The sequence below is a fragment of the Brassica napus genome, chromosome C2 (assembly GCF_020379485.1).
Source record: "Brassica napus cultivar Da-Ae chromosome C2, Da-Ae, whole genome shotgun sequence".
NCBI lineage: Eukaryota > Viridiplantae > Streptophyta > Magnoliopsida > Brassicales > Brassicaceae > Brassica > Brassica napus.
In genome coordinates this window covers 24,846,267-24,858,653 of record NC_063445.1, presented here as the reverse complement: position 1 = coordinate 24,858,653, position 12,387 = coordinate 24,846,267, and the positions used below count along the sequence as shown (strand labels likewise).

The following is a 12,387-nucleotide window of genomic DNA, read 5'->3' as shown; positions in this document are numbered from 1 at the left end:
TAAAAGGCCCATGGTTGGGATCTTGTCAAGTTCTAATAAACCGTTTACTAGTTAAATTACAAGTGCAGAAATTTACAATAAAAAGGGCTGTGATGAAGGAAATTTTAGAAATATTATTTGTTTTACATTTTGATAGTTATATACCTAACAAAATTTCTCTTAATTTTATAGAGTTTGATTTAATATATTTTAACCAAAAAATATATATTAAAAATATTTTCAAGACTATAATTTTAAATATATAAAATATATTATTAAATTTAAATTTAAATAAAAATGTTTATTTATCTTAAATTTTATATATAACTAAATTGAAATTTAAAATTAAATATTATAACCAAATAATACATATAAAAATTAACAAAATTTTATTTTCAAATAAATTTAATATTTTAAACTTTTATTTATGCACGTGGTGCAGGAAAACAAATAGTTCAACGTAACACTGGAGTTTTGATTTCAGTTACTCGTACCTAGTTTAACAGGTTGTGCATATGAATATTAAAATTTGATAATATCAAATCTAATTATGTATATTTCTTATTAAAACAGAAACATTCACTTGAACCCAACTTTGTTTATAATATTTTAAATTAAATATAAACTTCTATTATAAAGTAATCATGGAAACAATATTATACTACTATATGTGTTTCCAAACAACATAATAATTAATCTTGTGTCCAAACAATATAAAACATTCTAACTGACTAAAACATTCAAATAGTTTATAAAAAATCAAAAATAAGTATAACTTAGTTTTTCAACTACAAAATAATTTCAAACAATATCAAATCAATTAAATTAATTGATTATTTTATTTATATTATCATAACTAAAATTTACATTCATTTAAATTTATATAAACTTTCATATTAAATTAAATACTATATATAAATAAAATACAATTAATTGACATCAAATAAATGTTTTAAAAAATTAATCAAAATATATCATACAGTTAATCAAATAAATTACAAATATTTTTTTATTAAAATCATAACAAAAAGAGTTGAAAGAACAAAATTTTTTTAATTAAATAATATATTATACAATTTCATATTAATAAATACAAAATAATATAATTATATGTATACATATAGATATTTAAATACACTAAAATAAAAATGTCAAAACATTTTGATTTTATAAATTATATTTTGTTAAAAATATTTGTGTGCTTTAAAAGCCTATTAAATGTTTTTGTATAATTGGAACAACAAATAATCCGCGTGGTCGTGCGGATCCGACAGAAACAAAAAAAAACAAAAGAATTATATGAATGTTTATTTGTTGTTCCCGGGGAAAAGTTTTTAGATGATGGAGTTCAATTTAGAAATGAATAATTAACAAAACTCGATGGAAAAAAACTAACATAAATCATAGTAAAAGAAAAACCTCGAGCACTTCATACAAGCTTATCCTTTATTATGTTACTAGGGTAGACCCACCCTACGGGCGGGATATACTTTACTTGTGATCTAGATTTTATTTTTGTATGATTTTGTGGTTTCTGTTTTAGGTTTGCATTTTCAAGAGATGTGTATAATAATGATTTTTCTCTTTAACAAAAAAATAAGTGATGAGGGATATTACATTATTTTACTTAACGTTTGATATTCGTTTATTTTTCTAACTTGTTTTTGTTTTTAATTTGTTTTCAAATACATTTTCTGACATTATACTATTTTAGTTATTATCTTTCTTTCTTGTTATATTTTTTACAATGAGCACACGTTGTTATATCATCTTCGCATATGTCTACCTACACTTGTTTATTTTTTATTTTTATTGTTGCTGTTAGAGATTATAAGTTTGTATTAGCATGACATGATTTTCATGATTGAAATGGTATACATTTTGTTAAATGTTTGCTCAATTTTTTTTATATATAGTAAGTAGATTTGAGTTTTTATTGTTATGGTTAGGTTTAATACTCAAAACATTGATTATTTTATATCTCGTATATATTGAATGTACTTGTATTTTTTTATTTTTTTGCATCTTTTATTTTAAAATTAATAATTTAAATAATTGAACATGAATATAGAATTCACTACAATAGGAAATTATTTGTTAAAAACTGAATCAAAACATAATATTAATCATAAATATTTAAATAAATATATGACTGAATATTTTATATATTACTATATTTGAAGACTAAATAGACAATATTATCCCAATAACTTATTAGGTTCTCTAAAATAAAATTCACTCGTTAAATTTTAGAATAGTTTTTAACAATGGCTTCCTTATATATAAGTTTTGGTTAGGTTATGAGTATTGGTTAAGAGTGTTGCCTAAGATGCATTCGTTGCTTCTAACCTTGAACAAACATGCAAGTCACAAATGTGCGTAACGGTGGTAATTAAAAAAACAGCAGAGCTGTCATATACCTATTAAGCCTTGTGGTTGTCATGAGACGTTGAGTACTCTGAGTCTCTTCGTTGTAAATCGTTTAAATGCTCCTGAACCTGAATTCGCCAATCAATCCATGGGATCGGCTCCCTCGGCATGTTCTTTGTTTCGGCATTTCTTTTTTTTGTAACACTATGTTTTGTACTTTGTTAAGGTAGTTATTATTTGGGGTTTGTGAATCGTGTGTGAACCTTTTTGTACTACACACTGTTTGTAGAGGAAACTTAGGTCGTTGAATTATATTTTTAACGTTCGAAGGGTGTTAGTAATAGCTTGTTAGTCAAGTAATCAATGAACTGATTAACTTATTTTGTTGCGGAGATATGCTGTTCAATACCAGATATATAAGCCTGTTACTTTAGAATATACATATGTTCGTATTGTGTTACAATTTAGTAGTTATAATATTTAAGAAGGTATATCTGATGAAGCTTTTAAAAGCTAAGCTAAGCCAAGCTAAGCAGGCTCCTTGTGTGCACAAAAAAAAAAGCAGGCTACTTGTGGTAACCGTATTAAGTATTGAAATTGAGAAACTTGAAACAAATCTTAGAACATCAAAAGTCATGGAAAACCCATCAGTTTCTACAGTTGTGAAGTCAGTTTCCAGCGTAGTTGTATTATGTGCGTATTCATGCTACAGTCCTTAACATATCAAGACGAATTGATTTTCTTATAAAAGCTTGATCAAGAAGAAAAATGTAAAAGGGAAGAAAAAAAGCCGAGAGCAGAGAGATGACTCTTTAACCTGCATAGCTGTTACTCTTTAACCTGCGCAAGACTGCTTCTTGTGCAGTGATATTCATCATTTCCGCCATTACTGAATTCATTTCATCTACCTACCAATGGCAGCAAACAATAAAAAGAAACCTGCATTTAGATAAGGTCCACAAAAACACCGAGTAACTAATAAACAATTCAGCCTTCAGCTTCTGGACATACGCATATAAAAACGAATAACAGCTAGTTTCCACTTTATATCCAATAATAACTATTATGATAATTGTATGCATCTCTGAACTCTCATGAAACCACCTCATCTGCAGTACGTTGCACAGAGAAACGATAAGCGGATAAGCTTCATAAGATCATTAGAAACTCCTGAGAAAAAGAAATTCACCTTGGATATCGGCGAGAATATGGAAGACGCCAGACCGCGACATCAACAGCTGAACTAACAATATGCTTGGGATAGAATATCAACCTAACAACACAAAAATCATAAAAAATCATTCATAAAATGGACTCTACTGATATAAAGTAAGCCAAAACAAACACTTACCACAGCTTTTTCAATAATTGGAAAACGAAGCATGCTGGCTTGCGAGGCTTCAGTTGCTCTTTACAAAGAATTTGAATGATCTCTGTCGAGAAGAGACCATTCTTCTAGGTAGTAGGTAAGCATGTCACACATACTGCCGGTTGTATCCTTCCTTTCATCCTGCAGAACGAAGGAGAAACACTTGAAAGACGATCATTTAAAAAAAAAGAAACAGAGCTTGATCTAAAGGTAATTACTAAAATCATTGGCGTGACGTGTTGGCACCTTTATATTTTTATTTTTTTTCTGGCATTTTCTATTGATCAACAGTTGCATCAACTATCCATGTCTGAACTGTATAAGAGGCTTCAATGACGTCTTTTCTCGACCATTATCTTGCATGTAAAGCTAACTTCTTTCTCTGATAATACACAAACCAACAAAGTAAGCACATGAGGACAAATGAAACCAAGCGGTACGGCCAGACGCAAATGCTTACTTTATTATGTGGTTTGTTCCAAAATTAATAGCAACGCTTTCAAGAATACTGATGAAAGCTCCGATGACACAATCTCCCATGTTTAAAGAACAGATACATCGATCATGTAAAGCTGCTAACTTGGTGCAATCACAACCTCAGGCTCTCATGTGATCTTAAAGCCTTCAAAATCTGCAAGAGAAGAACCCATCTAAGCATATAACCCAAGAGGAGATACGTGATGGTAACTGCAAAAGATGCAAACAAAAACACAAGCTTGCAGCTTGGGTTATGTGATAAAAACAAAACTGTCCATAAAACATCATCGAGTGTTTCTTCAATCGTTAAATCTATTGAAACAGAGATCAAATATTGAAACAGAGATCAAACTGAAGATTATGAGATAATTGAAGAGGCAAAACAACCTGTGAGGAGACGCTTGAGAGTTTCAGATCTAGATTGATTCTAAACAACAGCGAGGAGGATAGATGAGTTCGACATTCCAACGAAAAAGAAGTTTCAAGCGTTATTAAGACTTGTGAGGATGATGTTTACCGGAAGAAACGACGCGTCTGACAGCTTGATCTAGAGATTCGTCATAACGATTTGTCTCACATATGTCGGTTTATCTACTCAGAGCTCGAAGAACAGGAAGAACCCTAAAAGTCAATGGTGGCAAAGACGGCGAACAGCGCAGGAGAGGGAGCTTCGTAGTGGGATGGTGATTAAAGACGATTTAAGACCATTAATTATCGAAGAACCGTTACAGATGCTTGATCGCATCTGCGCCGATCGAAGGAGAGCGTAGAGGCTGATTAGGGTTCCAGCAGAAGATTGTGGTCGTCGGCACATGAAGCCCAAACGCCAAGCCCGTATCAATAGAATCAGGCTTTAATGAAATGGTGCGTTTCTGACGTGTCGCAACAGGAGCCCGCGAATTGATGACGTGGCGTCCTTGTTGGCATCATCAGGAGGGATCCAAAGCTTACTTTATATATAAAGATTTGCTCTTGGAATATGTTGGATTACAAAGTTTGAAAAATCCTTACATCATTGAAATTCATCCAAGCCCAAAGTGAAACCTAATTATTATGTTAGTGTAAATATTATCTTCACTAGCTAAGAAGAGTTTGTTGCGAACACCACCTCAAAAGAACTATAGGATCTTTATGCATTTTATCGACCAAATCAAAAGTTCAAATTCCGCATGTAAAAGTGATAGGCTTAGTCAGATATTCATGACCCACATACTTTTGCCGGCCGAGTGAACATGTGCTGAAAAACCATCCTTAACCCTTAAAAATGCATTGTTCTCTCCAAGCTCCATCCACATAACATCATCTCATATCTTCCAATTGTTGGCTCGATTGAATAGCATACTTAATTCTCCTCTGAAGTTTTAAGTTGTTAACTTGTAAATCTCAGCCCACAAGTCACCTTCAATTTTCACTATATACAAAATATCTTGTGAGTTACATTTTGATTCTTATAAACCTTATCATTTATATTCTTCCTAATATACAACATTATTCACAAAAAATAGGTGAAATCATAATCTTTTGAAATTTTCCAAAATAAGTAATTCGTGTTTGCGAAGATCAAGAAATTAAAAATCATTAGTGGGCATTCAAATAGGACATGATTTATTGATTCTTCATCTGTATAATGTGCATCATATTGAATTTTACATGGCCGTAAATTTTTATTGACAATTTACCATTCATCTATTGCTTGCAAAACAAAATATTTGAATTTCAAATAGTATTGTAGCTTCCAACTAAGTACCATAACTAGTTCAGTATCTAGTTTGATAACGCTGATGAGTTTAAGTTTGCTGTTCTCAAGTATTCTCTCAAGACACAATACGACATAAAGTTCTATAAGTCCTCAGCTGATAGGCTTGGAATTCGGTGCACACAACATGAAAAAGAAAAATGTGGTTGGAGAGTGTACATTTCTTTCGAAAAAGGCAGGAACAAGCTGATGGTGAAAGTATTTTTGAACACACATATTTGTGTTAGGTCTGGTTATACGAAGCTGCTTAAGTGTGGAACAATAGCACAATTATTTGAGGAGAGACTTCGAATCAATCCTAAAATTAGATCGAAGGAGATGGTTGATGAAATAAAGAGAGAGTATAATATGACTGTGACCGAAGAACAATGTAGAAGAGCAAAGGCAACACTTGCAGCCAGAAGAAAGGCGGGTCATGAAATCCACTTTGCAAGACTTTGGGATTACCATGAAGAGGTACGTAAATCTAATGTCGGATCAACAATGGATGCTGATACAATTCCTGGTCCGGTTCCTTGAAGCAAACAAAGATTTCACCGCTTGTATATGTGTTTTGAAGCCTTGAAAACGTCATGGAAAGGCTCATGTAGACCCATTATAGGATTGGATGCTGCATTTATGAAATGGGACATTAAAGGTCAAATGCTAGCTGCTGTTGGTAGGGATGGGGATAATATATAGGATTTTTCCAATAACTTGGGCTGTGGTAGAAGTTGAGGATAATCCAAATTGGTTATGGTTTGTGCAACTACTGAAAAAAGACTTGGATCTTGACGATGGCGAGGCTATAACAATAATCTCAAACAAGCATCAGGTATGTTCATCATTTCTTTATGTATATATTAAGACTTCTCTAGTGTATTTAGCCTTGATTGTTCATTTGTACAGGGAATGTAAGACCCGATCCTGGAATCCTCATTCCAACCAGACCGCGGCTTACCTAACCATTTCTACTAGGTTTGATTCCTTTACTTCCAATTTCGAGTGTAATATGTTTCTAAGTAGTTATCATAGTTTTGAGGTTTATTCAATCACACTTAAAAATCAGAATCAAGTAAGGCAAATTGACATTTCATAAATAATAACTGAGATTCATACATCATTCAATCGTTCATACTAAACAAGATGTACACTAGTCTATCATAAGTTCACAGTTTGTGCAGTAGGCTATCAATACTTCACATCTACTAGGAATGACCCATTCACCACACATCTTCCTACGGCTAGAGTCCTCACAGTTACTTTCCTTTACCACGGTCCAAGCCCGTACCTTAGGCGTGCGGTCTCCTTGCGCCGCCTCTTTCTCCTTCTCTTTCTCCTTCTGTCTGGTATCCATCTCCACAAGCCTTGTCTCTCACGGTCTAGTCCTCGCCGGAACAGAACAATCACCACCACTCACGGTTTCTTCTTCCACCGCATGTCTCTCTCTCTCTTGCTTTCTCTCTCACGATTTCCTCAGAGCTTTCCTTAAGGAATATGATGCCCAAAATCAACCCCAGAGCCTTATATTTATAGAGAGAGGAACCGGTAACTGCCTTGGGCGATCGGTTGCAAGGGATTGGCCGAATGGGTGCCACTTGTCCTCTTGCACCCTTTCGCCTATAACTTCCCATAACTGGCCCCATAACCGCCCAACTGCTCCCTTGGCAGTTTCCCAAATGAAAACCAACTCCCAGGCCTTTTCCCAACATCCTGGTCCGATCGTGGTTGCACACGGACCCATCGTCCCACACGGGCCGCCGACACGGTCTGGTAACCGCTCGGACCCGACCACACTGGTCCAGACCGGAACACTCCGCCAAGCTGAGATGAGCTGACCATCAGCTGCCCCAGCTGAGTGAGCTAGTCCATTAGCTCCCGTGAGTTGACCAAGTCTAGGTGAGCTTCTCCCGGACCTAGCTGATTGTGCTTGACCCGGACCTCGTCCAGCTTCCGGATCACTCGTCCAGCTCTCTTCAACTTGTCTCCATCGTATCCAGGTTAAGTCTCAGCTGCCTGACTTCCTTAACCATCAATTTGGACCATGATACGCTTGTCTCAAGGTCTTACGACCTGACTGGTGCGTCTCCTCGCACCATGGTCCGTCCGGACGATCCTATCTAGGATCGGGGACATGACAGGGAATATCACATGCAGTACACGAAGAGCTTCCTCAGGCCGAATACAGAATGTGTGCTAGACATGTTCTACAAAACTGGAAGAAGACAAATAAAGACATTGTCCTTGAGCGTCTATTCTGGAAAATAGCACGAAGCTACACACCAGAATGTTTACGACCAACTTAGAGGCACTTAAGACCTACAATGAAGGAGCTTATCACTCTCTGCAGTCTACTGTACCGGTGACATGGTCCAGTGCATTCTTCAAGCTTGGATCATGCTGCAATGACAACCTAAACAACCTGTCAGAATCATTCAATAGAAGTGTTAGGGAGTCTAGAAGGAAATCTCTTCTTGATATGCTGACAGATGTTAGGAGAAAGACCATGGTGAGAAACACAAAGAGAACCATTTTGACCAACATGTGGAATAAACGGTTCACGCCAAGAGAAGATAAGGAGATTGAGCTTAACCGGCAAAGAGCTAAGGATTGCATTAGATATATGACCACTGGACAGGTGCATGAGATTGAGTATCACAATGATGCAGACACCAACAACATGGCTGAGAAAACATGCAGTTGTGGCAACTGGAAGTTGAAAGGTTTGCCTTGTATGCATGCTATGTGTGTCATCACAAACACAAGATTAGATCTTAATGATTATGTCTCTGATTTCTACTTGACTTCAAAATGGCGCCAGCTATATGCAGAAGGTATGAAGCCAGTTAAAGGGATGCAATCGTGGCCAAGATTAGGTCGGCTCCCTATTCTTCCACCACCCTCACGCTTCAACTGTGGGAGACCTAACGATCATTCTAGAAAGAAAGCTCATCATGAGTCTTCTTCTAATCCACACAAGCTTACCCGCCATGGTCGAGTTCATACTTTCTCAAACTGTAGGAAGGAAGGCTATAACAAGACTATGTGTCCTAATCCAGCCGCAGCTCCTCCACCAAAACGTCCTAGAGGTCGCCCACGGAAAGAACAGGTTTGAAATGGCTTTATTCACTGACATTAGGTGCTTATTTAATGTAGGGATGGTCTTCAAACTTGCAGCCAGGAGCTACTCAAGGATCATCACAAATTCCACCTTCTCAATCATCACAAGGAGCATCACAAGAAGGGTTTGGGTTCTCTACATAACCAAGTGTAGATGTGGTCTTCATGTTTATGCTATGTTGAAGTTTTTTTCCTATTTAGTGTGTAAGGATGTTGTTTGGCTTGTCGTTTTGGATTTTCTCGGGTTTCTCCTTTGGTGATGTAGGATTTTAAGTCTCGGATATGTATGGATGGGTAACTCTTTTTGTAAACTCAAGCCCCAATCTAAAATCAAGTTTATGAAAAAAATTAAGTATTGAAAACTAGCAAGTGGCGATAATTTTATGCTCAATAAATATTACTCAAAAGCTTGTTTAAAACACATAAATTGTCTTACATTTTCATACATATTCTCTCACTACCAAACACATAAATTGTCTTACATTTTCATACATATTCTCTTATATTCTCTTACATTTTCTTCTTACCAAACACAAGTGAACTTTCACCTTGGTCAAACATCTTCTCACAGAAGACAACAATGGCCACAACACACAAGCCCCCAAAAAGCACAATGGTCTTTCTTTTGAATATTTTCATCTTGTTTTTGCATCTTTGGATTTCTTCTTTCAAGTTCTCGATCTGAAGCTTGAGATAATTTATTAAAAACGTCCCTTCTATTTTCAGCTCATTCACTTCTTCATATGTTCCATCCTCAACCCACTTGAACAAGTGACCATCCTGAAATACACATCTCTATAATATTATTTGAGAAGTCAGTTTCCTATGTGTCACTCTCACGTTAAGTCTCACGATGGTTGATTACACTGACACCCTTAATGAATTAATTTACATTTTAAATACTATTATTTATTTATTTATTTAGTTTCCTTTTAAAAAATTTCCGAAAAATATACACATAATAAAAAAGGAGATTTTTTATAAAGTTAAAAAAAGGAATTGAACAACAAAAATATATTTATATATAATATGATTTCATAAAAAAAGAAAGTTGACAAAATAGTAATATTACATTTAAAAAATATTTTTAAATAACATAAAATATAATTTTGAAGTAATAAAATACTTTCCTTATATCTATATTTTCTTAGATGAAAATTATAAATTTCTATATAATGTGATTTCATTAAAAAACAATTTACACAGATAATCTTGATATTAGAAAAAGAAATATTATTTCTTTTAAAATATCATTTTAAACAATACAAAAAATTTCAAAGTAATCAAATATTTTTATATATCTATATATTTTCTTAGATGATTACATAAAATAATTGAGTAACATAAACTGATATATGTTTAATTGTCTAAAAATAGTTAATAATTAGTAATATTGAAATGTTTTATTTATTTTTCATATATTTAGTTGACTATAATATTTTTCAAGTACAACAAAAAAATATTGATAAATTGTATTTTACTTATATATTATTATTTTTAAATAAAATCACAATTTTTTACTGCTTATTTTTAAGAGATAATTAAAAAAAACTAAAAATAAATTTTAAAATAAAAATGTTTGATCAAATAGTTACAAAATAATTTAATGAGGTACATATATTATATTTTATCATTATTAAAGTTATTTTTTCATAATTTTAAAATTGCTTTTAAATTTTATGTTTTTATGTTTGTGGAACTTAATAGAACCATAATCAAAATATCAAAGCAAATCTGAATTCAAATTTTTAAGATTATTTAAAATAAATTTTAGTTTCCATTCAATAAATCAAAGGCATAAATTGTTTAGAATTTGTTGAATAATTTAATTATTATAAATATTGATATCTGTTCATGAACTTTCAAAAATGTATCACCTACTTACGCATGTAACTTCATATTGATCATCACTTTATTTTCTAATAATTGTTTTTAAAAACATCAACATATAATTTGATAAATATTACGAAATACATGCACATTTGACTTAATTAGAATAAAAAAATAATTATACTTTATTTTGAATTTGAAAGAATATATATAACTCAGTATACTCACAACATTAGTGATTCGACTAATCCAACTTATATCTAAAATCATAGATTTAACTACGATAAGAATATATAATTTTATAAGAATAGTAATTTACTTTATAACTATAAATCATAGGACAACTCAAAGCATATCTAAATGAAAATAAAATATTAACCAACTGTTACAATTTAGTTCTTTTGTAAAATTTATATATATGCATGAGACTTCAGAATATTATCATTTCGTTATATTAATTTATGTAATTTGGAATCAGACACTTTACTTTATTTTTTATTTCATTCTAAGCACAATATATCTTAAGTTATACATAATCTTCATAAAATATATTTACATATCTAAGACAACAACCACCTAAATGCAAATAAGAAATTAATCAAAATTTTAATATATAGAATAAAAAATATTACAGTTGAATTCATAGATGCAATCCAATTTACCCAAATGATAACTAAATCGACTGAAAAACAAAAATACCGATTAGATATAACATATATAAAATCATATGTATAATTAAAGTAATACAATATTATTAATATAAGTGATGCATATAAATTAATTTTAAATTAAAAGTAAGTAGCAATCAATTATTATAATATATTTACTTTAGAAATATTTATATCCGTGCATAAGCACGGAAAAATCACCTAGTATGCAGATAAAGATGAAGAAAGTTATCAATGGTTAACACATGAGAATAAGTAGTCTAGTAAATCTTACCGCTCGAGAAGAAGTACAACGGAAATAAGGACGTCCTAGATTAGTTATAGACTTTGATGTAAAGATCTTAACCGGACTTCCACAAACACATTTTTTTGGATATCATGTCTCTCCATACACGATCCCACAACTATATGAATCGCTCATGCATTCTGGACCTAACTCTTCCTAAAGACATAGCAACCAACATTAAAGTTCGTAATCTATCTTCTACATACACCTTTCAATCTCACCAGTCACTCGATTCTTCAAAACAGTAAAGAACATATGACTTACAGATTTCGATCCAGAAGAAATTTGAGTTGTTTCAAGGCAAAGTTTCTTGTTTTTCTTGAAGTTCTTCATCACGTCGCCGGATTTTCTCTCTTATCTCGCCGGAAATCGCCTCTATCGTCGCCGAAATCACCTTCTCTCGAAATTAGGGTTCCAAATTTGGGGATTTCGAGTTATGTAGTAAGTGAGGAAGATTAAAACTAATGACAAACGTTTAACACTTAACAGCTGACTTTTGAGTCATTAATTTACCGAGTCAACAAATAGTTCGGGCATAAAATCGTGCGAGCAA

At 32.7% G+C, this 12,387-nt stretch overlaps 1 protein-coding gene and 1 long non-coding RNA gene across 4 annotated transcripts; one reads left to right on the top strand and one right to left on the bottom strand.

Moving 5' to 3' along the window:
* Positions 1 to 2,946: 2,946 nt before the first annotated feature.
* Positions 2,947 to 7,320, bottom strand: LOC106430261. Of its 3 annotated transcripts, XR_007319445.1 has the most exons (7): positions 4,713 to 7,318; positions 4,583 to 4,622; positions 4,179 to 4,405; positions 3,965 to 4,100; positions 3,701 to 3,859; positions 3,539 to 3,622; positions 2,947 to 3,257 (listed from the first exon to the last, which is right to left on the bottom strand). It is a non-coding gene; the product is annotated as an uncharacterized LOC106430261 (long non-coding RNA). The 3 variants fall into 3 exon arrangements; XR_002655501.2 differs by having other exon boundaries at positions 4,179 to 4,622; positions 4,713 to 7,320; XR_002655500.2 differs by having other exon boundaries at positions 4,179 to 7,319.
* An 897-nt stretch (positions 7,321 to 8,217) lies between these two features.
* On the top strand, positions 8,218 to 9,194 carry LOC106430256. Its single transcript, XM_013871020.1, has 2 exons — positions 8,218 to 9,039; positions 9,087 to 9,194. Exons 1-2 carry the CDS (start codon positions 8,218 to 8,220, stop codon positions 9,192 to 9,194), a joined length of 930 nt encoding a protein of 309 aa, XP_013726474.1.
* Positions 9,195 to 12,387: the final 3,193 nt, after the last annotated feature.